Source organism: Myripristis murdjan, chromosome 20, assembly GCF_902150065.1.
Source record: "Myripristis murdjan chromosome 20, fMyrMur1.1, whole genome shotgun sequence".
In the NCBI taxonomy this organism is placed as follows: Eukaryota; Metazoa; Chordata; class Actinopteri; order Holocentriformes; family Holocentridae; genus Myripristis; species Myripristis murdjan.
In genome coordinates this window covers 24,728,297-24,755,639 of record NC_043999.1, presented here as the reverse complement: position 1 = coordinate 24,755,639, position 27,343 = coordinate 24,728,297, and the positions used below count along the sequence as shown (strand labels likewise).

Genomic DNA, 27,343 nt, shown 5'->3' with positions numbered 1-27,343 from the left:
CTCACCTCCGCACCAATTAACCTTGCAGTGAAAAATGGGCGTGCATTGTGATGCGTATCACCCGTGCCACTGACTGACAGGCGTCTGTCACCCTTCTGCTGTATGACACAGCATATCGAGTAAAAATGACCATAGTTTATCATCGTTATCGACTCACTTTTTATCGCGATGACGTTTCGTCATCGTTTTATCGCCCAGCCCTACTACCTGGTCTATGCTTTGCTGGGGAAAACCCTGGAAACTGATGCTGGAAGCAATGTTGATGAAAAATATTTGTTTTTCCTCCTCCAAAATGGGCAACATGTGAGTCTGGCCAGGAGGGCCAGCCGATATTACCATATAATGCCCATTCATGATAGTGTATGTGATATTCTATAAGTGTGTGTGTGTGTGTGTGTGTGTGTGTATGTGATGTCAGTACCGAGCTCAGGGGGCAGCACCGTCAGTCTGTTGCCTTGGATGTGAAGCTCCTTCAGCTGAGCCAACTCTCCGATCTCTTTCGGCAATGAGATCAGATCATTGTCCCTCAGACTCAACTATACAAGCAGACAAACATGAAAGGAAACACTTAACACACAAACTTTCAAATATTTAAAAAGAAAAATCTGAAAGATTACACTAGTCCACGCAACAGGAACCTACCGTGATTATATTTTAGGTGAGTCAAGATAAAGACTGATTCTCATGCAATGTGTTGGTGTATATAACATGTCTGTGATGCTGGAACTGAGCACAGCCTGCTACAATTATCTCTTCATGATATCATGATATCATGAAGGCTTAAAATGTGTAAACTTAATGTCGCCTGCCAAAAATATCCGAGCTAATCTACTATGCATTAGAGAATGCATCTTTCCAATGAGCAACATTCATGTCTTCATCCATTTTTGCAGGTTGGTCTTAATGAATATGCAATTTGGGGCATGTGTACAACTCACTATCTGTAGCTTGGTCAGCTTCCCGATGTCGGCAGGCAGAACCTCAAAGTCGTTGTCACTCAGATAGAGAGCACGCAGAGTAGCTGAAACAAATGCCCACAGTTCCCATTAGTTTGTGTGTGTGTGTGTGTGTGTGTGTGTGTGTGTGTGTGTGTGTGTGTGTGTGTGTGTTTGTGTGTGTGTGTTTGTGTGTGTGTGTGTGTGTATGACAGAGTGACACAGTATGTGTCTGCGTGAGAGAGAGAACTGAACAGGCTGGAATCTGATCAATAAAACCAGTCACTGCTGATTAATAACGCCTTACAAGCTGGACAGGAACAACTGACACACACACACACACACAAACACACGGGTCAAACATAGATTTACTGCCGCTTGTCTGGCAAGAGAAGACAGTGAGATGTCTTCATAAACACACACAAAAAATCGGAGCAGGTCAAACAACACTTATCTCTGTCTCTCTCTCTCTCGCACACACAAAACCAAGGCTGCAGACACAGAGCTAGTAAACATTAAGTATTTTGACAGTCAGAGGACCTAAAGCTGTTGTCTTCTTTAACTGCTTTTACATGAAACCAAAGCAAACTGAAGATTATTTGGAGTCATATTCATCTTTTAATGTGAAATCCATATTACACTGTAGAACTTCAGCTTACTGTCCAAATACATGCCCCACTGACTACAGCACAACATTAAATGTAGCAATATTGTTCACATAATGGTAAAAAATTACACACATTAAGTAGATAGAGAATATGTTCATTTTTATATTTACTCATTGTATGCCAATAGGCATCCAGCACCGTGATTATATGCATTGAGGCCAATTACGATGACTTATGGCAGCATTTTCCTGAAACCTGCTAGAAGACAATTTACTTCAGAAAAATAGAAACTCAACATGAAACAAATTCAAAGGTTTACTTCGTCATTTTTCATAAGAGAATCACTAGTTTGATAGCAATTCGTGGTGGAAAAAAAGTGCGGGCATGTAAACAAATTTGTGCACAAGATTGTAAGGTGATAAACTTTTGTGTGTTCATTGTTTTTATTAAGATAGCTTTTAGTCGAAAAGTTTCAGCACTATTGCATGCATTGTGGATTTATCTATGATTTCATTTTTATACATTTTAAACTTAAGACCACTGCAATATCAACACTATCAGGAGTACTTGCCCTAAAATTTAGTATGCATCACTTGATATGGGAATGGAGCTATGTGCAATGAATAAATGGGTCATACTGAAGACGAAGGTACATATATTTTCACATTTTCAGCTATGGAACTTTAATTAGTGTTTGTGGATTCGGTTTCCAACTTTATACTTGCATAAAGTTGGAAAACACCAGTCATCACAATTAACACAATCAGAAAGACAGCCAGCAGGCTGGAATATAAAAGACAGAATATACACAAATACCGAGTCACAGAGCCATCATAAATCACTGTCATTAATATTCAATAATGATGTTCACACATACATGCATATTCAACTATGGACACAATTGATTACAGGAAATCCGATAAACTGCATTTCTCATTCCCAGCATCAGTGGACACTGTCTCCAAGGTAAGCACTCTCTCATTTAACCTTTGGGCCATAGTCACCAATCCTGTGGTTCAAACACCTTTTCAAAACCATCATCTTCAAACCATCAACATCTTAGATCTTCAATGCCATGGTTACTTTCAATGAAGAGACAAGCTACCACTGTTTTCCCAGCATAATACTGGTTACAAGGACAAAATAAAAGGTAAATAACACGATCAGTGTTGCAAGAGCGAAGACATTTGATTTTATGGCATTTTTCTGTGGTGATCAATACATGTGTTTGCATCTATAGCAACAGAATGAATGCCATAAATGAAAGAGGTTGTTTTTGAATTAAAAACATCTGCTCTCACTGATAAACCTCTAATGTTAGGAGCTGTTTTTGTGTGAACGAAAGTAGACTTAAAGGAATGGCAAAAAGGATTATGTGTTAAAATGCTTTTTTTTTTCCTTTATTGGGAAATAGTTCTTATATTCTTACACGTTACTTTTTTAGGGAAAAAATGCAGACTGTGAAATACCAATTTTGACAAACTATTTTCAGCTATTTTCTTCTAATATCCCATACTAGATAGCGCCTGCTGGGTAACACTGTTTTGCATGAGTTTCTCAGTCACGCCAAATGTAATCGACATAAATGTGTATTAATTTAAAAAGAGCACATATAGCCTACTAATTAGGATAAAAGTATCATTTCTACACAGCTGTACTGGCCACTTCTCTATTTCTAACATAATACAGAGAAAAACATTCTCATTAATCAAGCAATTATAAAAGCAATCTAAGCTCGAATTGTTTAACTCAGTCAGTGTGCTTCGTGAGGTGGGATTTCATCAGTGCCCATCTTGTCAGTAACAATACATGTGGATGTGATTGCTGACATTGTTTGGTTTGAACAGTGAATTTACTCTCAGGAGTGATCGGCTTGTTGACACCCTGCCTGACTGCACTCGGCTACCCCTGTCAATTTTCCCGGTGAGCTAGAAATCATCTCAAACATGCCTAATTTTAGAATATTAGACTTTGGCTTCTGATTGGTTAAGAACTGTTCAACACCTAAACACCTACAAGATGGAGATGCATGAGTCTCACCCATTAGGTAAAGTCTTAAAGAGAGTCATAACTAAGGTGGTGGTGGTGGTGGTGTGTGTGTGTGTGTGTGTGTGTGTGTGTGTGTGTGTGTGTGTGTGTGCATGTGTGTGCGTGTGTATGAGGTTCATATGAGTTAGACACTGTACTGTACTGTTAAGATTCCATCCAAATGTCAACTTTCCATTCATGCTTATTCCTATTTAGGGTCACAGGCGGCTGAAGCCTATCCCAGCATTCAGACTTTTATGTTTATGTGTATGTGTGCATTAGGGATGGCGAAAATGGAAAATTTTCTTGGTCGACCACCGGGCCTCATTAATCGGTTTATTTCGGTTAACTGAGAATATTATTTGACTGTCTGTAAAGTTTACAGATGGTCAAGAACGCGACCGTGTCCGTTCTGTACCACGGATCTCCCCTCAGCAGGCCCAAAACCAATTCAGACATAAGATAATATGGAACACCATTCATCCCAAACTCAAATATTGTACATAGCCTACATGATATCCTACAAACATTATGTCATTTACGCATGTTGCTTACCGTGGTGTAGAAGAAATCTCTCTCCTCATGAAAAATATTGTCTCCAGATTCCTCGATGAGTCTGCTTGGTGGTTTTATGACTCTTGCAGACTTGCATGACATACTTTGTTCAAAACTATACGTGATCACCATGAGCTTGGCTCGTTTCTCCAGTCTGTCTCTACCGAGCTGAGCTCTGTGCGTAATGACGTAATCCAAGCCCGGCAGAGCGTCCCGTCACCATCTTTACTGTATTAAACTATATGTGGGCTCAAGGGCAACTTCTTAGCTTTCAGGAACAGTTGGAATTTTTTCGATAGAGCAAACTTTACGGAAGTTACAGTATTTACAATATGACATGCACATTTGTGTCAGCGACAACACGTTCGGCCTTAAAATTAACCGTCAAGATTATTCGGTTAAAGTTCAAACAGTCAACAACCGGTCAAACGGCCACTGGTTAACATCCCTAGTGTGCATGTGCACGTGTGTGTGTGTGTGTGCGCCCATACTCACTGAGGTAGAAGAAGTTTCCTGGCAGAGAGTTCTGGTTCAGATTATTGTAGGTGAGGTCCAACACCTCCAGTGCCGGCAGTGAACCAAACCCCCTTGGCAAGGTGCTCATACGGTTCATTCTATACAAACATATAGACATAAATTTCAACATTGTTTAATAATAATAATAATAATAATAATAATAATAATAATAAACTCATATTAATGAGAACACATGACATTTAATCCCCAAATCTTAAATACAAAGTGCCTTACTTTAAAATATTGCCAGTTATTTCCAGACGTGGTACATGATTAATTTACTTGATGGAACAACATGGAGCTATTTTTGCAGTGAAATGACCAATTTACAGTTATCGCGGGAGTTACGTTCTATAAATAACCCGCAACAGGCGAAATCCACGAAGTAGTCAGCTTTATTTTTTACAATTATTCTAGATGTTTTAAGGCTGTAAAACCTCTCACTACACACTTTATACACTTTTCTCAGACAGGCATTAACATTTTCTCTCTTTTCTCTTTTGTTTAAACACTCTCAAAGTTCAAACCTTCATAGAAAAATAAGTCCAGTATTATAGAATGAACGCATTCTGTACTGCACAGGAGACACAGCACGGAGGAGATAGATTGACAATGGTCTACAGTCCCTTAGCCTATCAGGACGCAGAACACAATGCGCTGTTAAAAAAAAAAAAAAAAGCATGCAAAATTGCACTAAAAAAAATCCGCGAAACTGCGAGGCCGCGAAAGGTGAACCGCGTTATAACGAGGGACAACTGTATTGAAATGCTTTCAATTCAATTTGTCAATGACACAGTAGATGCTCAATGGGAAGTCAGCTAAGGATAGAATCCAGCCTAAACTACATTAACATTTTAAAAGAACAGAATTTTCAATTTTCAACCATATTTCTCTGTACCTTAAATTGGTATAAAAAGTGCAGTACACATGTAGTTTTCACCACTCTTCTCTTTGTCTGGGAATACCCAGTAAAATCCTTTTTACTTCTAACTAAATGATTGTTTGTTGTCCTCTCTCTGTCCTTGTTCTTGGCCAAGTCTTCCTTGCAGAAGAGATGTTAATCTCAACAAAACTTTTACTTGGTTAAGAAAAGGTTAATTAAATAAAAAATAATATAAAGAAAACAATGTTTCTCTTATTAAAAACAGAAATGTTAGCTACTAGATTTTAATGTCAACCCCTAAAAATAAAAGAGCAGCCTTTTTGGTAGACTCACTGCAATACAGCAACGTTACAAAACAAACATATAGAGTTAAATCTGGCGTAGAGGAGGAAGAGCATACTTCTTTTTTGCCATTAAGTGTTTGGTCAGTAAACAACAATACTGCAATGTATGTCACTAATCCTTGTAATGTTTTTAGGCTGGGATTTTCCATTAAGCATATCACACAATTACAGAAGGGGTCTTCGACTTTGTTCAGTGGGAATGCAAGGCCAAAAGGTGTGTCCCCCAGAATCCAACTGTGGTCCAGTCCAACTGATTGTCAAAATGTGTGTTCCCATATTAAATTGGTCCTCTATTTAATTGCTATTAAATATTGCTATTTACACAATGTTGGCGCTGGATGGAAAAATGACAACTGCATCTGTTGGAAACTAGAAAAGACACTTGCATTGCAAATGGTACTGCTTTATGTTGCCTTTCCCCAAGTGTAAGATACAGCCCTTTGCTCCCAAATGCAACTTCTTCTCCAGTGTGTATTCTCCATATCAAATCAATCAATCACTGAGTCTGTCTATCTGCACTCCTGTCCTTGGGTAATAACCATTATCCATGTGAGCAGCCAAACAAGTATAGTGGTACAGCTCAAAGACAAGGAATTACCAAGACAGGGAGGATTTGATCAGCAGAGGCAAATTGATTCTGCGACAGTGTCTGCATGTGAGTATGTATCGAGGCAATTTACAGGTCGGAGGGACAAACTGTTTTTGACAAATAAGATAAAGCACTTATAAGGCTCACACACATGCATGTCCAAAGACACACACACACACACACACACACACACACACACACACACACACACACACACACACACACACACACACAGCCAGAATAAACAATCAGACAATCAAAAGTGAATACACAGCTCGAATAGCAGTGTGAGGCTTATACTATTCAGATGATGTTTGTCTGTGGATCAATAACCACAAAGGCCTGTCTCCTAATCCTGGCTGACATTGACATGCTGGCTGTGTGTATGTATCTACACTATGCCTACCAGTGTTACAGATTAACACACATATACAGCATTTCTACAAGATGGGGGAGGAACTCCATCACATGTTTTAACTTTAATTAAGCTTTGACCATCCCAAGAATTTAGATGCTACCACAGCCAGTGAAACATGAAGACAGTCAGGGAGCGGCTTGACTTCAATAGATTAGCCCGTGAAACTTAAGTCCTGACTTAAAAAGGTAAACTCCCACACACAGTTCACCTCTGTGTATTTTATCGTTAACGATTCATAATGAAGACCTTTTTCAAGACATTGCTGTGCTATGTATTTGACACTGTGCCACTGCTTTATCATGCTTTCACTGCCTCAGAGTCAGAGAGAGTGTACAGTGACCAGGAGGCACAACTTTGATAACACACTGGATACAAGAATATAATAAAGGTTTACACATGTTATCATCTCATGCACTCAGTAGTTAGCCTTAGTGGTCTGGGCATCTGGTGAGTTAATCAATCTGTGGGCCTGTGGGCCAAGCCAGCACAATAAAGAATATATACAGATATATTTTCCCACAGAAACTAGAACGGTGGCACTCAGTAGAGCAGGGGTGTCAAACTCGTGCCATGGAGGGCCGAGAGGCTGCAGGTTTTCATTCCAACCAACAACTCCACCAGGTGATTTCACTGATCACCCTACCTCCAAACAGAGAGGCGGGACTAATCAGTGAAATCACCTGGTGGAGTTGTTGGTTGGAATGAAAACCTGCAGCCTCTCGGCCCTCCATGGCACGAGTTTGACACCCCTGCAGTAGAGTGTATTCTTTTATTTCTGTTGCTGAGTCCTACACCTTTTAATGATAAGCCACATCCCTTTGGCAAATTTGAATGAAAGGTTTATCAGCTCTTCCTTGCCCCATCACTATGCTTTCTGTGTAGTGCTACGACTGTGGTCATAATTCTTGTTGTGTATATTTTTATATACTGTGTAGGTCAGGTACAGGTGTGTCTGCTTGCCTACTCTCATGTGAATAGGTGTTTGTGGGCACAAAGAGATGATTGGACTCTGAACCCTCAACGGTGACTGGCTGCTCCAAGACGCTCAGATGCTATATAAAGGGCGTGAATGATGTTGCTGCTGATGCATTTCCCATCTTCCTCCTCTCCCAACCGGCCACTCTCCTTGTTAATTAGCTGGTAGTTCTGTTAACTTGATTTGGAGTTGGTAGGGGTGGACTGACAATTTTGTTTGACCTTGTTTTCTCATGTTTTTGTTAGTTAGGGAGGTAGGTGGTGATCAGTTTCTTTGGCTTTGTTAAGTTATATAGCCTGAAGCTACATCATTCAACTATAGCTTTTTTATTATTATTATCATGTTGTAAAGAAATTCACTGTCTATATATTGAACTTATCTGTCTTTGTGGCTTTTTTTCATGCTGTGTCTCAGACACCCCTAGACGAGGCATAACAAAAGTTTTGCCATGCTACGTAAATCTGTTTGGAAACTGTGCACCATGATAGGTCATACCCACTGCCACGCCCCAATTTGGCTAATCATCATGAGAGGGTCTGTGCCTCTGTGGTTCATGACCAACCTTTCCACAAAATCTTGTGGTGCTATGTGAATCCACTCAGAAATTGCGCACTTGAAGCTGATTGTGCACGTGAAGTATAGGCTATAAATTTTGTAGATATTACACTAAACATGCAAAATGACTGGTATGGTCCTTTAAAGCTTTGTTTTCTGCAGCTTTCACTAATATTATTTACAGGTAAATTAATGCTTTACAAATAAAGTTTTATAAATATTCATTCAATAATTTTATCAGGGGGGCTTTTGGATTATTATTACACAACAATGTCTTGTGTCTTAGTGACGATTCTAATAACCCTACCAGCCCTGTTTTATTGGAGTCATAAGATCATGAGATGTTGTTCAACTGGGAAACTTCTGTATTTGTTCATTAAAGCCCTCATAACAGTCTCTAAAGGCTTTGCATGTTTATGTTCTGCAGCACTCTGAAAATAGCACCCAATTCCTGTACGATCGGGTAATGTACAATAGCTGTGACGCAGATAGGTGGAGATATTAGTGCTGATTGTGTGTGTGTGTGTGTGTGTGTGTGTGTGTGTGTGTGTGTGTGTGTGTGTGTGTGTGTGTGTGTGTGTGTGTGTGTGTGCGCCAGCAGCACGGGGCAGCAGCTGTGGAGGACCTGCACGCTGGTTGTGGTGTGGCCGATCTGGGTCAAAGTCTCAGTCTATCACTTCCTGGCAGTCGATATGGACAGTGACAGTTATTGATCTATCAAAGACAAATTTTACAGGCATTTGGCCACTGGAACCACCTTTAAAGATTTATCCAAAATATTAAACTCTAGTGATTCTTGTGATTGGTGTTCATGTTTAATCAGTCTGCAGTGCGTTCTGTAATATGTGTCTTTTGCAAAGTTGTTGCATGTATTTTGTTTGACTTTCGTCTACTTGCAGTGCAATGCCCTAATGGCCACCGTACTTTCCTGTAGTTGAATAGGATCATTGTCCTGGGGTTGGGTTTAAGATGACTTTATCAACAATGTCTCAGTCAAGTGGCTTGGTCACTGTCTTTGCATATGTCCCAGTTAACTGAACAGAGTGGAAATGCCCCAGGGTCCAGAATAATTACTGTAAACCAACTAGAAGAGAAAACAGCCTTAAGACAGGAAAGGGAAGGTATGCGACCGAGGCAGGACTTGATCACACTCCTCTGTGAGTAGACAACGCAGTGACAAACAAACGGCTGTGTGGCTCTGTGTGGAGGAAACAGTCAGATATTCAGACAGCAGACAAGGCTAGCCCCAGGGCACTAGACAGTCACAGCAAATAAACAAGAGACAAGTTAACAATATACCGCTACAGCCGAGATTTACAGGGAATCAGGATGGAGGAGTCGTGGCAAGCGGACACACACACACACACACACACACACGCATGCACAAAACAAACACAAAAAATGAGGTGTACCCAAGATTGAGGTGTTTGAGTTTCTGCAGGCTGCTGATCTGAGTAGGAAGTTCCTCAATCTGGTTGTTAAACATGTTGAGAACCTCCAAGTTCTTCAGCTCAGAGATGTTAGCAGGCACCGCTGGAGAGAGACAGAGACAGAGGGGAAATAAAAAGAAAAGCATATTAGTTTCCTTGTTTATTCATGACCATACACATGCTCTCTCTAACTCCTCTCCAACATGTTCATGACATTACGTCTCAAACAGAGAAATTTCCTGCTAATGAGCTCATCATAACTATCTAACAAATGTCATGTCTTCGATAGCTCAGCCGTTGTGCTGGTGGTCACACTGGCATTTTAACATCATGGACACATGACTTCTCTTCTTCACTTCATCCATCCTTCCATTCATCCATCCATGTCATGGCATGGTTCTGTTTGTTTTTTTTGTTTTTTTTTGTCTGTGGCCAAAGAGGCGGACACAGATTGATTGGCCAATAACAAATAGCTTGAAGTTTCTATCAGATTACCAAGGTGATCAATAGAATGAGGGAGGATGAAGGAGAGTGAGAGGGAGGAGAAAGGAGGAGAGGGAGGACGGAGGGAGGGCTGTAACCAGGCCCTGATGTGAATGTTGCTGTGGGGATGAGTGTTGGCGAGGTGAAGCCTCGGCATACTGATACCATATCAGAAGGACCTTTCACACAAGCCACTGCAGTGTGTGTGTGTGTGTGTGTGTGTATGTCTGTCTGTCTACATGGTAACACTGAATTCCTCTGTTTGAGAAGCTAGCAAACTACACATGAAAACTTTGTTTCAGACCAAGAGAAGAAGAACCGAGGACTGCCACTAAAACAAACCGTCTGCTAGGAGTTAAAAAAAAAAAACAAAAAGCAACTTGATCATTAAGAGCGCAATCACAACTGTTTCTCTTTTTGATCACAATCACAGCCGAAAATTTAATTTCATCATCACCAGGTAGTAGGGGGGCCCTGCACACTATGTGATGTGTGAACGGACACTGCTGTAATTTATTGTGTTTTTTAAAAATAAATAGAGCACTCTGCACATCCAGATCAGAAATGTTTCACACTGCTGCACAGACTCTTCCAAAAGGGACACCCTGAGACATTTAGACTTGGGAGCCTCCAAAAGGTTAGCCACATAAACAAGAGTAAACACATGCTTTGTCTGAATGTGCCACAAAGTGCAGATGCTGTTGATTCACATTGTTGACTTAAATTAAATTGTGGTGTTGGTATGGTTACTCATTGAAAATCTTTTCCACATAGGAAGTGACAAATCAAATCTTTATGGGATGGTTAAACCCAAAATGAAAACTGTGAAAACTGTGATTTGTTACACTACTTGTCACATTAAAAAAGTAATCAAATTGCTGTAGCATGTTACTGAGTGAGGATGCCCAAGGACTTCAAAGTCAATGTTGTGACGTTTGGAATCACTGGTGAAGACGTTTGGAAAAACATACTCCCTGCCACTGCTGGTGCAATTTAAAAATAAGACATTTTGACAATCAAATGATTGTGTGTGGAAGCTTTATAGGCTGTGCAATATTTGTTATTGACACCATGGCCTGTGAAATGTGTTACAAATAGTTTTCTCCTTTATTTGACCCATCCTTGATACTATAAACAGGGGGCGGCCACAGTTTCGTGACAAGGGACCAACTTCTCCAAAATATACATTTACCCGCCCAATTCATATCATCCACAGTGCCTACACATCTAACTGCAATTCATGCATCACTACTGTGTAGTCTTGTTACATATTACTAAAGCCCATACCTGTTTTTTGTTTTGATCTCATAATCATAATTAATGGGCCCATTAATTCATGCTTTTTTGTTACGTTTTGTTAGTTGTGAATAAAGTCTTGCATCAAATGGGGACTTTTTTGATTTAAAATAAGAATTATACATTGGCTATATTGCTGTGCATTATGATTACTGTTACAATAAGATGTGTTTTAAAAATAGATTTCCCTCCGAGAGGAATCAAGAGGAATTTGTGTAATTCATGTGACCGCTGGATCTTGGAAAATATTACTCATGCTCATCCCTAGAATCTAGTACCAATTCCAGTTTATGAAATAAAGTTAGCAGAGGAGAAAGATGGACTCATAGGATGTGATGAGCACACAAAAACATATCTGTATGTTGCCATCCAGTCTGCTACTAACCTACTAGAAGAACACAAGACTTGATTTTGTGTCAATGTTGCCGAACTCACTGCTGGCCTACAGGTCAACCAGCTCACTGGAAAAAATGCTACTCCAGATGGCCAGTCCACCCTGTTGTGTCCCAACCAGCTTTTATTATCCTTGCTTCCATTTCTTAGTGTGATGCAGGCTTCACCTCCATGCAACTCACAGACATGCGACTGAGGGAAGGTTGCTGCTGATTGGAGAAAACACTGCCACAGGGCAGTCACACAACACTGGTCATTGTGAAATAATGCTATGAAATATATGATTGGATAAGCAGCAGACACCACTTCACAATTACTCTGTGAAGTGAATGTTGTTGCTATGGTGACAAAGTTGAATCAAATCGGGAAAGTATTTTGTCAATCTAGAATGGCTGTATGCTGGAAATCTGGCATAAGCCCAGCAATTTTCATGCATATCCCATCAAAGTTGGCAGATCCTTTCAAAATTGGCTACTTTACTGGCTTGAGCCTTGCCATCAGTGTTACTTTTGTTGACTAAAACTATGACTAAAAGTATTCACCAGCAATACTTTTTACAGGACGAAAACAAGATGAAAACTAAACAAAAATGAAGCTTTGTTGACAAAAACTAGATGAAATATGACATTTGCATGCACAATAAAAAAAGAGATTGCTACAGTAAAGTATGAAAGTACAGTATAAAAACAAAAGACAGATACAAAGTACAATAAACTATAATGAGGAATGTAGATCAATTTATGTATAAAGATCACTAACAAAGGATTTACTGAGGAATTTACAGAGAAAAAAAAGAAAAAAGATTCAGCAGAATTAGACTACAATTACTGAAGTTTTTGTTGACAAAAAAACTAAAAGCGTGGACTCAGTAGAGTGCAGATCTTCACCAGGTGTATGCCCACTGCTCTGGTGCTCAGATTAATTCGAAAAAGCTAGGTGAGGGGTTAGCACTCAATTATGGTATAAAACAGGCTTTTCAAAGGGTCTGAGTGACTGAAACCACAAGGTCTTTGATCATTCCATCGCAACTGTGCACACAAAATAGAGGCCCAGCAGCATGCTAGATGAGCTGCGGACAGATACACACACAGACAGATACACACGACCAACTGCAATATCCCCTTCACGCTGACACCTGGCGGAGGTAACAAACAAAATGGCTCAAATGTGACTAAAACCAAAATGCATTTTACTAAACAGACTCAAATTAAATCAATACTGGCTGTCAGAATTAACAATGCCTGCCACTGCTGCAACAATATTAACCATGTTGTCTTTCAATGGTTGACCATAAAATAGCACAATGTGGGCTTACAGCTGCAGCTATATGTAAAGTTGTATTCTGTAATAACAGACAGTAAAAATTGTAATAACTTCAAGTGGAGTTTATAACCAATGCAGCATTTTTTTTCTACATCTCACCAGGGCCAAGACGACTCAGCATAGAGGACCTCCATCACAGCATTTACATGCACTTTAGTAATCATGTTATTTACCTCATATGGCAGTCATCTGATTTTTCAAATGCCATGTAAATGAGAAAGTCGGTTTCCATAATCAGGTTATGAAATAAAGAGAACTCATAATGAGCATAAGGTAGCTACATTTCTCCTGAAGAAACCTGATTATTGTGCCTTGTAAACAGTTACACCGATTTCTGAACGGCTTTTTAGGTGAGCCCATGTGCGAGGGCAGAGAACAGATAATAAAACTGACATGATAAACACAATAAACACACACTGTACAACACCCAGGAGAGAAAAAACTGCCCATTCCACATTTACTGAAGAATGTTTAATAATTTTATGTCAGCGATGCGCCTGCATCAGCATCTGTCATCACTGATGGGGAAATCACCACAAAAGGCTGGTTGACATGTGCCTTCTGCCGGCTGTGGGATGGCGGGAGCACCGCTGAAGCACCACTGTACTCCGTGAGGAAAGCCAAGGTGAGGGGGCAACCCAGTTATTTGGCGCATACATGTATATGGGGATTTTGATTTATCAGAGTAACTTAACACAAGGAAACTCCTTATCTGATTTTCTGCCATAATCCGGTTATTCACAATAATCTGATTTCTTGTGTGCAGGTAAGCATACTCCATGTTGCACCTCCTAGTCGGTGACGACTAACCCGTGAAAGCAGAGACTGTCTCACTCTCTCTCTGTCCATGGTCGCTGGTTTTAAAGGTCCTCTTGGTTCACCGACGATGTCAGGAATCAATTGCATTTAGCTGGCCTGTCTCTCTGTGGGCCACTGACCAGAGCTGAATCGATAGTAACAACACGATCCACCCCCCCCATCCAGAAGGACAAAACCTACACAATTTCTATGGTCCTCCGTACATTATACTCTATTGATTTCCATATACAGTATCTCCTCAATCTAGTTGTGTGGGTCTATGACCTGGGGATTTGGTGAATTCTGTGTATGTGAGAGTGAGTGCAAACCTCTATGAAGACCGTGCACACAGATATGATGGGTGACATTTAGTGTTTGTGTGTGTTGGGAAATGGTCAGCTAGACTGATGGTAATGACCAGAGTGGAGGCATGTTACAACTGGGTGGTAGCCAATAGGAACTCAACCTTTACACTCTCTCTCTCTATCTGCTTTAATGAAAGACTTTCCAAATGTCACTGTAATTCTTGACTACCTTCCAAAGTTCAGAAGACAGAGACATCACCTCCATCTTTCATTACACATTGCCATTTTTTTTTTTTTTTTTCATTTGTACTATCACCGATCTCCAATCCATCTGGGATAAGATAGGGGAAAGGGAAGGACTAGGGGGGGTGGGTTCAAAACCAAAAGCTATAGCCACACCTCATTTACATCACAATTGGATTTAACAAAAAGCAACTAAGTATGTGTGTGCTTTGGCCGGAGTGGGGATAGTTGAGGGTTATAATAAAAAAAAAAAAAAAAAAAAAAAAAAAAAAAAAAACTAATAGAGCAGCTATGCCATCCTCAAGGCTTGAACTACTGCAGCAGAATTAGTGTACCTGAGAGTGCCCGCAGGTGGGTAACGACACCAATTAGCTAATCCCAGTACTCTTTGATCTGGGCTATAAATAACGAAGAAGTGTCAGATGTGTGTAATCTCTCCGTCTCAAACAGCAGATTAGAGAACAGCAGTCAGACAAACCACAGCAGACCACGAGGTGAATATCACATAATTATGGCTGCTCCAGTGCAAAAAAAAAAAAAAAAAAAAAAAAAAAAAAAAAATATATATATATATATATATATATATCTGTGTGTGTGTGTGTGTGTGTGCGTGTGCTTTTTTGTCCCCAATACAAATCAGAGTTATTAAATATTGACTATCTGTCGATGCTGAATAGAGATCCAGCGTTACTGTAAATAACTGAAACTGATTATTTTTACAATGCCATTACAATGCACTGACAATGCACTGACAAAAGACACTGCAAAAGACATTCATGCAATCCAAGCGGTGAATACACCTTGGTATATAGTTGAGGTCTATGTCTGAATAACAATGTCATGAAGGCAAGTTGTGGTGTGGTTCATTAAAACAGCAAAAACTCACATGGTCCTCTAATGTTTGACCTTTGTGCACCGACTGTAAATATTACAATTCACTCCAGTTTAAAGTAATTCTACACTGCAGACAGGGCTGCTACCCAGCTGCTTTGAAACACAGCTCCACACTGCTAAGACAACACTTGTCAACGGCAAATACCCTTTCATGTTTCATAAACAGAATGGAATGACAAAACTATTAATGCTGAACCGCTTCACTCATTGGTCGTAGGCTGATCAGAAAACCTGTTATGCATTACAGCCCTGATTCCAATACTGAATATCAGATCAGTGGATCCCAAATTGAGTCAAAGTATTCCTACAACCAGTGACATAATCAGTGACATTATTTGACATACTTGTAAATCTGGTGAGATTTTCCACAATTCTTCTTCAACTAAGATGAAATTATCTGAAAACAAGCACTCCTTTTTTGAAGGCAGAGCAAGGGTGCTATCACTGCTGCTGAGATTCTGGCATTATTATCTTGGTCTTTCTGTTCATTTAATATGTTAGCTTGGAAAACCCATCCATGACACTGTTACATGACTTACGATAAGATGATTATGTTTTGCAGGGTGATGGTTTGCATTTATTATGACATTTCTACTAAAACAGTTCCAAGAATATTCTGAGTGGGCAGTGATCTGTACTACACATTAAGTTTATGAGAGAGTCGATCTGCTTCTTAAACATTTGTTTAAAAAAATAACTTCAATAAAATACAATGCTATATAAACTCCACAAATAATAGTACAGTTCAATAACAATACATTTTAATAATATTAAGAAAACAAACAAGAATCTGAAGAAGAACTATGAATTTCCCTCATTAAAAGAGTATGGAAACAATAGAAACATCAGTTCTGTCACTTTGATATTATTTTATGACGAGTTAACAGATGGATTATTCAACCAGTAAGCAGGAAAAACACGAGAAATTAACATTTTAAATGTTTTACGGTGTGTTTTACTCCCATATTAAAAAAAAAAAAAAAAAAAAAAATGCTGCATCTGTCCAGAGGCGCTGAGTTTGTTGACTGGCCTATAGCAACCTCTGGTGGTAGGAAAGAGCATCACATCCCTTCCCTATACTGATTGGTTGGCTGTGGGCTTACTTACAGCTGTTTAACCAAGAAGAATAAAAATGACAGTTCTTCACAGCCAAACTAATTTAAGTCTTTTCCCACCAAAACTGTTGCTATTTTGTCTACAGAGTCTGGTACTGTGTATTTATTAACACTTGCTCACTCGCTTTTACAATGAATCAAGTTTGGAATTCATCACAACCGCGATTACAAAAATATCCCATGACCACACACATATGGTAAGACTGTGACTGAAAAACAACTTTGTTAGTATCTCCTAAACAGTGCAAGCTGTGTATGTAACATGTATTAAAATTTCTTGCATATTAACAGTTCTGTCTTAACGTTAAATGTGTGATAGCTGCTTTTCACTCATAATGCTATGCTAACAGTTCATACCAACAGACTATGATGATATGCTAATGCAGCTGAATGTTATTGCTGCTTTACAGCACTTGAAGTAAGGGTTACTTCAAGTGCTCTAAGGGTAAAAGACATTATTTAAGCATGAGAGATAATATATTCAACACTCTTTTCCTTTTTTTCCCCCTCTTGAGTAAACAGCTAAGATGCTCCAAGTCATATTGTCACTTTTGGCTACATCTATCTTTTCTATTCCTCTGAAAACCCCAGTGTTGTATATCAAGCACTTTCAATTACACCCGACCATGCACAACCTTTGAATGTGCAGGGTGCATCACACCACAAAAACAAAAGTGAAAACCTTCAAATCATGCATGCTTTCTGCCTCAGTGTTGAGCTCCATATTGTTTAACTGCATATTTTAACTGCACTGTACTGTCAGCTAGGGTTCAAATTGTGTTGTTGTCATGAATACCTGCAAAGCTAAAGTGGGTAATTAGCATTAATAACGTCTCAGTCTGCTTAAAAAAAGAAAAAAAATAATAATTTGAATAAACTCAAAAGTGAATACTGTATCAGTGGAAACAAATGATTTTCTTTCCTAAACCTCATACAAATTTTGATTAGTAATAGTGATCACAACATAACTGTGATTACACATTTGCCTTAACTGTGCAGCCCTAATTCACAAGCTCCTGTACAGTTAGCAAGCAAATGACAGAAGCAAATGTTATCACACCAAAAAGAGAGCAGCCAGTGTGGCCTTACCTGTGAGTTTGTTGTGGCTGAGGACCAGCTGAGTGATGTTGGACAATGTGACTGAAACGAGAAGCACCAGAATGTTAACACAGTGCTGCACAGAAAAGAAATCTGCAACTTTACTACTCTACTGCTTGTGAAATTCCTCTTTATGGAGTGCTTTAAATGTGCTCTAAAAGTCTACTAAACTTGCCTGCAGCTTGGAGTTACTGTAAAGAAATGTTTGCTTACAAAACATGGGATAATCTCATGAACACAAAATCAGAACTACCAAGAGGGAACCACCATCGCATTCAAAATGAACTGAAGTTAATTAATTACAAACTGTTCTGTTCTTCAAGGCTGTTTCAGTGTTTATATTCACTGCTGCTTAACAGTAGTTTCATTACATTTAACTACACACAATTTTGCACAGTTAGTAAAGGTAAGTTTTGGGCTGCATTTTGTTGATATTTCGATAAATTCAAGTGAAGATAGTCTTTTTCCAAGTATCTGTAGTAAACGAAACTGTTTTGCCTGAATGCAGCATTTATACACCTCTGTTTCTTCAAATGTGACATGATTGTTACTGTAAAGGACAATATTCTTTCATTATTCCTCATGTTTTATAGAGTATCTTTAGTGTTAAAATAGAAGAATTGTTTGGAAGATTATCTTATTTTGCTATCAGTTTGATGTTTTACATGATATGATTAATGGTACCTGATTCTGCAAATACAGTCTTTATATTTTTATTACAAGTGGGGGAAAAAAGTTCACTTAAGCATAGCAATTCTTATTTGTTATAATTTTCAATCTTTTTTTTTTCTACTGCTAGTGATTTAAAGTAAAGATATGAGGGTATCATCTGAAACTTGATGATCTTAGGAATCTGTTGGACTTGTCGACAAGGGGATTAAATATCGCTCCAAAGATGGGCTAAATTTTGACAGGGGAAAACCCATTTTCAGCTGGGTCCCTTGACCTCTGACCTGCAGACCTCTGAATGAAAATGGGCAGCCTCGGCTCTCCTCTTTGCAGACATGCCCACCACATGCTAATCCCATGCAGCTTTCGGCACAAACCCTGCAGTCCAAATGCCTTCTTGTGGCCTGTTGTAAAATGGTGTGTTTGTGCAGACTGGGGCCTAAACAGTCTTGGAGTTGCGTCAACTGGGATTGACTGGAAAGCTGAGACTCTTGTGGATTCAATGAGCCACATTTGATTCATGTGTGATGATGCTGACATTTCACTGTAGTAACACCATTTTTTTTTTTTTTTACTTGACATCACTGTATAAACTGACATATAGGATAATCACAACCTCATGAAACTTTACTTCCACAAATTAGAGGAGAATTGAAAAAAATAAAAATAATGTTAATACTGAATGGCAAAATTTGCAGAATCACAATATCAATTGAATTGGCACCCAAGTATCCTGATTTGATATGACATCAAACCAGGAGATAAACATACCATACAGAAATGAGAGACTACATCACACTACAGTGTCTGTAGGGGTTAGAGTAGTTTACACTGGGCGGAGTGATACGCCACGCTGTAAAGTGATGTATCAGGTTGGATGTTGGTGTTCTCGGGTCCTACTGTTTTGAATGGACATTAAAGTAAACCCTTTCCAATAATAAAGCTGTCGCTGTGCTGTTACTTATCCGGGACCCGAAATAGACTGAATCAAGTACCAGTTAATATGAATCCGCTTCCAGTGTTATATTATCTTCATCTCCGGGCAGAGGAGTCCTGCCTCCCTACAACACAGATTTCCTATTTTCCATGTGTAACAGTCCAGTAATGAGAGCTAGAGCAGCGGCTTTACGCCACAGTGTTGCAGTGAAAGTTACGAAGCTGTCTTACACAGTCCAGGAATGTCCAGCATGTTGGAAATGCCTCTGTCGCACATCTCCACTTCAGGGAGGTTCTTGTCCCGGGACTCCTCCACTATCTTCTTCAAAGACTTGGACATTTTCTGAAATCATTTATCCAAAAAAACACACCGTTAGAAATGTCTCAAGGCCAAAAGCAGCGACATTTTAACGGTTTTAAGGTAAACTGCCACAGGAACCACACATCGTTTTACAGGAGAAATTTGACCAAGTTAGCTGTGTTGACATTACAGAGGGGTTAACAACGTGTCCTGACTCCGGGAGGGTACCTACACCACTTTGCTGTTGACGAGGCTTGGCCGTCTGGAGAAAGAAAGTTTAAAAAACGGATTTTGTTTGTTTTTAGTCCCGGTCGGACACTCCGCTACTGAGAACACACCCTACCGGAAGCTGCTGTGCCAGCCACCAGAAAAGTCAGGCTGCGTTCAGCAGGCCCAAACAAGAACTACACCTCCGGTCAGGTTTTCCTTTTCAATATAAAAGACTCGTTTTTTGAAACAAATCTATAACACTGAAATACCAAAAGACTTAATCATACACCAACAAAAAGTTCTCAGCTAAATGCAAGTCTAGCAACTGTACATCACCCGAGTCTTTACTTTTATGCTCTGTTTTGTTTTTGCATTGGTGTGCTTCTTGCTATTTCAATTACATTTGCATTTTGATATTCTGTTGTAACTATTACTTATCTAACTCCCTTTCCTGCTACCAACATTACTATTGTTGCTACTGCTACTGTCTTCTACAACATTACTACGACGACGACTACTATTACTATTACTACTAACATAAAGCCAAATTGTTACAGCTGTACTGAAAGTTTTTAAGGATGCAGTGCAACACTCGCCTTAGAGTAAAGAGTTCAAACTGTCAATATCCTGCAACACAGTAGAACACAACAGAACACCACAGAATATAATATATTTTCAAATAATATTAAAAAGTTGAAGGTTCAGGTAAGTGTAAAGTAAATATGTAACATCCACTTGATTCTGCAAGAATCACAATGTTTGATTTTGACAGCATACTGTGTTTTTTTTTTTTTTTTTTTTTTTTTCTTAAACTGCTGGAGTCTAAATGTTACTTATCGGTGTCGATAATTAAATACAAAAGAATTGTTTTAAATTAGTATTTCTGCAAATTTAAACTGTCGTGCTTTTATTTTGAAGAATGAGCCCCAAAAGCGGAAGTCTTTTTCTTTCCTTCTTTCTTTTCCTCTCTTTTTTCCTGGCCAGTGTGTGAGGCATCTGAAAAGTGTCTGCATTCCTTATAAGGACACTTCCTGTTCCTCGATGTTCCTGTTCCTTGGTATTATTTATGTTCAATGTTGGGAGTAATCAGATTACTTATCCTAGTAACAAGGTAATGTATGGGATTATGTTTTGATTTCTGGTAATCAAAATACAGTTACTGTTCTGCAAACTTCTCATTGCCTCTGTCTCTCGGGTGCAGTGAGGTGAGGTGTCAGTCTGACCTCTGTCTGCTGGTCCAGGAGCATATTTTTATATCTTATTTATTGTGGTTTAATATGCAAAACTGATTCTTGAAGTAAAGCTCATATGATTTGGCATGCAGTCTTATATTTTCCTTCTGATGAGGTCTACGCTCTTCTCCATGTGGTTTTTCGGTGAAAATCATAGCCAAAAAGAAAAGAAAAAGAAAACAAAATAATGACCCATCAGCAATAACTATGTCCTGCTGGTAAAGGCAGGGGGACCTGTATGCAAAAACAGAAAGACACACATGGCAACAAACAGTAGAAATTGTGTTCCCCTTCTGGCTGCAAGATGTCTTGCTGGCCCTGGCCTGTGGTTTTCTATTGTATAACTATAAAGTAAAGTAAAGTAGGCCTAAATGGATTTGGTGTTGAAACATAGTAGTGATACAGCTGAAAACAAGGAGAAAGACGAAGTGAGAAAGTAGCAAAAACATGAACAACAAAATGTCCTCAGTATCAGGTTGTTGTTTCACACACTGATGGAGCTCGTTTGGACCTCTTTACATTTTTTTTCTTTTTTGCCCTGATCAGGGTTTCTTGGCTGAAAAATATTTCAAAGGGGTACATTACTGAAAAAGTTTGAGAATGACTGGATTAGAAAAACTGAAGTTATCATATACACCGAGACACCATCACCTGTTGCAATAGAGATGAATTGGACTGAACTGTCTTTCTGTGTTGTCTGTGTCTGTCTGTTCTTGTCTCAGTCTCCTCCCTCTCATTCAGTTATGATGAGCCTGCACATGTCAGTGAGGGAGCCTTGGCAGGACTTCAGCACACTTAGTGTTGCAGTTGAGGGAAAACTGAAGTGAGGAGCGGCTGAGGCGGACCTGCAGCTAGCTCTGACTTCATGGGCCAACCTGGTACGTTTGGTTTTTCAGGAGCCACCCCAGCCTGTGGCTGTCCCCACCTACAAGTGGAGGCTGACAGAGTGCGGGACATCCTGAGCAGGCTGAATCCATCAGCATCATCTCCAATTTGGCTCAATCCATTTACAATGACAATGAAAGCATTGGTTGATGGTAAAATGAGTAAAACAAGGTTACATGTGAAGCAATGGCACGTCTTAATTTTTTTTTTTTTTTTTCAAAATATCAGACAGACAAATTTAAATTTAGATTAAATTTATTTTACCAAATATTTATCTTGTTCACCTCTGTGCCTTGCATAAATATATCTTTGTATATTTTATTTTTTTTATTACTCTTATGGGGTATGCAAAGGTTTTTCTTTTTTATTATATATTTTTTTTTTGAGTTACAGTTTTTTTTTTGTTTTGTTTTTTTGAGTTTAGCCACTATATTTATTTATTTATTATATATTTATTTATTTTATTTTTTGTTACTTGTGCTAAATTTTTCTAAAGACCTATATTTAACCTAGAGTGGACAGGTATAGTTAGGGTAGCTTTATATTGTTCTTGTGCAATGTCTGGACAACCGTCTGTCTGGAACACAAGAATTTCCGAATTTAGGATCAATAAAGTTCGTTTGTCTTTCTATATCAATTTTGAAATACTGCAGGATTATGAAAATGAGGGGGCACCCGGATTTGAACCGGGGACCTCTTGATCTGCAGTCAAATGCTCTACCACTGAGCTATACCCCCGCTTGCATAAACTGTATTAGTTAGTGATTAAATAATATCATAGTAAGTACAAACTATGACCGTGTACTAAATAAGAAATGCCATTCGTTTTGTTTTCTTTTAATCAACCTGAAAGTCAAATAATTACCTTCTATTTAAAAGTAAAAATAGCCCTACAATGTTCTTCGGGTGTTTTGTGGCTAAGTGTGTCGGATGTTTCGTCATATGTATGCGACCCAACAGGAAGTTCGTCGTAATCTGAAAGGAAAGTGGAAGAAACAAACCCACAATGGTATGTTAGCATTTTGGCTCATAAAACATGATTTCCAGTATCGTAGACCTATTAATGGCTGTGTAGCTGTGTTGTGCTGTACTAAAGGTGTGTTTGGACTGTATTCGGGTTTGCCTAACGCTACCGACTCCACCCGCTCTGTAGCCCGGTTATTGTGAATTTGATTAGTCACTCAAGCTAAAGCTAACAGTGACTGCCAGTTACCTAGCACATTTTCTTACTGTTTGGGAGACAGGAAGCTGTTTCAAAAATGTAGCAATTTAATGTTGTCTCTATCTTGGTAGAGAATGAATTAATGAGAGGTGGAGTGTGACTCAAGCCGTGATGTGCGCTAACGCTGGGGCTTTCCGGTGAAGTGTGCACAAAGTCTCGTTCAGTAAAATGTCACTTTGAGAGACTGTTCATCTGTTGTTGCTCCGCACGAAATGACTCGGCGGTCGTGACTAAACCAGGGATAAAAATAGTGAATTTACATGAATAAAGTTGTGCTTATGGGGTGGTTTCTATGCCGACATGTCCATCAGACTCTAACATTGAGTATAAATGTCTGCAGTCATGTTGGTACAGGGTGAGCTCCATGTGCCAATAGTCAAAGCCACTTTCAGATGTAAATAATGTTAAGACTTTGGTTCTGAGGTTAGCATGGCACTATTTCAACACACCAACAGACTGTTTTACCTTTTAGCTACTATTTGGAGTATATATCTGTTTTCTCATGTATTTATTTGTTTTTTACTTTTTATATATTACTCGGCTTATTGCTACTTTTATTTTCCTATTTTGAGTTTTATCTATTTCTTATTGGTTTAAATCCAACCCCATCCCAGCTCTTTGTCTTCGGTCCTGCAGAAGTCCCAGTCTCAGTAAACACCAGCAGCAGCGCCTGACACACTTACACTGAAGATTTGTTCTGTCTGTTTTTATTGTGTTTTAGTTTTGTCAGTACACAATGTGCTTTCAGTTAGTTTTTCTAAAGTCTGTTTTTTTTTTTTTTTTTTTCAGTTGACTAAAATGTTTCTTCACACCCTAGTTTTAATTTTTAGTGTAGTTTTAGTGAACGACAGTAACCTTGGTGCATTGTCTTGTGTGTTGTTTTTCCTCTCAGAATACCCGAGGACTCCGCTCTCAGCTGAAGGACAGTGTACCAGTGGCAGGTTTGTGTCCACAGGGGACGTATGGAGTCCAAGACACTCTCCGCGGCGGGTAAGATATTAGCACAACAAAAAATAATAATAAATCTTCTAGTAGGTAGAGTTTACAAATTTACAGTATCAGTGAAGCAGTACTTTCTATTGACCCAAGAAGTACATTTCTGAAGTAAAGAGAAAGTCATGCTAGACTTAAAAAATAAATAAATTAAAAAAAAAAAAAAATATATATATATATATATATATATATATATATATTAGTATTAACTAATTATTATTACTAAAAGTAATGATAGGACATACCATGGAACATTTGATAAATACTTTGGAGTGGGCTGTTCTACAGTTTGGCATACATCCAATACACCAAACTTTGCTTGTCTCACTACCATTTTAAAAAAGTAAAATTGTGAAACTATGAACCTAATTTAAGTTTTTGAGTTTTTGAAGTTAGGTAAATAAAAAAAAATAGTGCTTGGTGGATAATCCATTTGTGAAACTGACCAGGACATTGCAATGATTTGTAAAAGGTTTTACTCTCTACTTCCACAGAATGTGCCTGTAAGCAAGATAATAGTAAACTGACAGATTTTTAAATGGAGCGTGATGTGATATACTCTCCATGCAATTTGTCCTGTAAACTGAGCCCAAATCAGCTTCTGTTTGAATACCTGATGGGCTGTAGATGGTGTATGTGATGCTTTGTAAATAGCAGCATAGAGCGGTGTGTCTTTGTAATTACTTTTGACATTTCCAGCTCAGGGAAGACATTTAACTGCACAACGAATGAAACTGATTTGCATCTGCTCCCTCTGCTTCTTCTTGAACTCCCCACACAGCTTTACCAGCGTGAAGAATGAGCTGCTTCCCAGCCACCCGCTGGAGCTGTCTGAAAAGAACGTGAGTAAAAGGACGACATTTCTCGAGCACATTATTGGGGGGGCACTAAATGAGCCTTTGGATAAGGGGTTGTCTCTTACGAGTGGTACAACATCCAAGTGGGCATATCGATGACCATTCTGAGTGAAGCACAAGTCAGCACAAGACTTGACTTATGATTGTTCATTGCTTCAGCGCCTCCTCAAGCAAAAGCATATCATTTTGTCAATGGTGCATCCTAGCAATATGATGCACCATGAATGCAAATATCCTCAAAATTTAGCTCTTCATTTTTGTTATCCTATCTGATGAATAAACATGCTCTCAAGTCCAAGCCCTGCAGACTCCAGTTTCATCATGGCAGCCAACAAAGGAATGAATGGATAATGACTAGAGCTGGTGTCCTGTGGTCTCTGGGTACTGAATGTCTGTGTGTTTCTGTGGTGTGCAGTTCAAGCTGAACCAGGAGAAGATGAATCTGTCCACACTCAGGAACATCCAGGGTCTCCACGCTCCACTCAAACTGCAGATGGAGTACAGGGCAGCAAGACAGGTATGACACATGCATATTGTAACCATGTTCAATAATATTACTGAGCCATGTCAGAGTTCATATTTTCCCATCAGCACCTTCCCTCTCACTCTTTGATGTTTGTCCCTTGTACTGTCTGTCTAATTCTGCTGGAGATATTTGCTTCTCCCCACATTTAATGTTCTGATTTTTATTTTATTCTGAAAAGACACCATGAAATGGACTCTTTGGGCGGGACAAAGGATGTGTAAAAATCATTTTGATTGTCATTTTCTTTGCTCATTTCTTTCCTCCCTATGTTCTCTTCCAGATCCAGCGTCTGCCGTTCTTACAGAGTTCAAACCTGGCTGTGGACACGTTGCAAGGGAGCGACGAGTACATCGGCTTCGAGGACATCCTCAATGGTGAGCGACCCCCCTCGCACAAATGTAACACACCTCCATTCCCTTTGGTAGTGGATGTGATGCTAACCTGCCACGTTGCGCTTTGTGTGTTTACCTTGCAGACCCAGCTCAGAGCGAGATGATGGGCGAGCCACACATTATGGTGGAGTACAAGCTGGGCTTGCTGTGAAACAGGACACATACACATCACATTACTTAGATACACATTTACTATAGGTGATCATTTGTGTGCTAACAAGAGGCACTGACTCAGGTCCTGGAAAATTACAAAAGCAATCTTTCACATAGAACCAGGCTTTTACTGAGGAGAAACTGGCACCTCAGTAAATGGCTTGATGATGAAGAAGTGTGCAAATTGCATGGATCTGAGTGACTGCCTCTTGAGTTTTATCAACATCTGCTGTCGGGGCAGGCGTTCAAACTTCAGCAGCTCCCATGAGACACATTGCATTCAGCGCTGCTTTTGTATGGTTGGATTCCCTGTGATATTTCTAATAAACTCCAGAACAGTCTTCATGGCGTGAATTCATTTGACAGGATGATGATTACAGTTTTGTCACTGACAATTAGAACTGTGATGGTGCTGACATGATGTTACAGTGAAAGGCTTTGATGTGCACAGTGACAGCTGAGCATTCTTATTGAACTTGGTTCTAAAAAGCGCTACATCATGACTATGAAATAAAAGAATAAAGACTCGCTTGAAATTGAATTAAAACTACTCTAATTGTTGCATGAATAAATAAATACCTAAATGAGGGGGGAAAAAATCAATAATTCATCATAATAGATGAAGGCAAAAATGAAAGTAAAACATCAAAGACATTTGAAAAAGATTCAACTTGAAGGTTTTGAGTTATTGACATTTCTAAATGTTACTTGATAGTATTACTGTGTAATTCTAAAATATGGAATATGGGTACAACCAGCCTCAGCTGCAGCTTCCATCCATAACAGGACTGCAAGCACACACACGCAGTCCAGCCTGATATACTGAAAGAAGAAAAGCAGTAGTTACAAAGTAGAAAAAGATGGAAGATTAAATTCCAGCCTCTTCATGTTGTTATGCATTCTCAGCTGTGCACAATTTTATTCCAAAATGCTGAAAAAATGACTGCAGGTCACACTATAATCAACACAAGTAACAGACAAAATCACATTCAGCACAAGCGTGTGTTAAGATTGTCTCACCTTTTCTGCTTCATGACTATAAATGTGTAAAATTGTAATGAAGACTGAACACTCCACCCAAGTGGAAAGCAGATACATAAAGGCATCTAAAACCTATGCACAAGCCCACGTGTTGCATAAGGCCCATATGGGTATGAATAATTAACATTTTAATAGAAAAGT

The 27,343-nt window shown here is 39.1% G+C and overlaps 2 protein-coding genes and 1 non-coding gene across 6 annotated transcripts in view; 1 reads left to right on the top strand and 2 right to left on the bottom strand.

The window, feature by feature from the left end:
* Positions 1-20,052, bottom strand: part of rsu1 (Ras suppressor protein 1) — a 49,674-nt gene extending 29,622 nt beyond the window's left edge. For 2 of the 4 annotated variants that reach the window (XR_003930191.1, XM_030079745.1), the window contains exons 1-7: positions 19,924-20,052; positions 19,622-19,733; positions 17,777-17,827; positions 9,820-9,940; positions 4,622-4,740; positions 939-1,021; positions 422-536 (exon numbers count right to left, since the gene is read on the bottom strand). Coding sequence is in view for 3 of the 4 variants with exons in the window: in XM_030079745.1 (XP_029935605.1) it covers positions 422-536; positions 939-1,021; positions 4,622-4,740; positions 9,820-9,940; positions 17,777-17,827; positions 19,622-19,730 (598 nt within the window). In the remaining variant the exon portion in view is untranslated. Of the gene's footprint in view, positions 1-421; positions 537-938; positions 1,022-4,621; positions 4,741-9,819; positions 9,941-17,776; positions 17,828-19,621; positions 19,734-19,881 lie in introns of all 4 variants that reach the window. The other 2 variants (XM_030079747.1, XM_030079746.1) reach the window with 2 other exon arrangements.
* A 2,632-nt stretch (positions 20,053-22,684) lies between these two features.
* Positions 22,685-22,756, bottom strand: trnac-gca (transfer RNA cysteine (anticodon GCA)). Its single transcript has one exon. It is a non-coding gene; the product is annotated as a tRNA-Cys (tRNA).
* Positions 22,757-22,949: 193 nt separating this feature from the next.
* Positions 22,950-26,502, top strand: pomp (proteasome maturation protein). The gene is made up of 6 exons (XM_030080013.1): positions 22,950-23,027; positions 24,133-24,230; positions 25,015-25,075; positions 25,506-25,607; positions 25,897-25,990; positions 26,092-26,502. Exons 1-6 carry the CDS (start codon positions 23,025-23,027, stop codon positions 26,157-26,159), a joined length of 426 nt encoding a protein of 141 aa, XP_029935873.1. The 5' UTR covers positions 22,950-23,024; the 3' UTR covers positions 26,160-26,502.
* Positions 26,503-27,343: the final 841 nt, after the last annotated feature.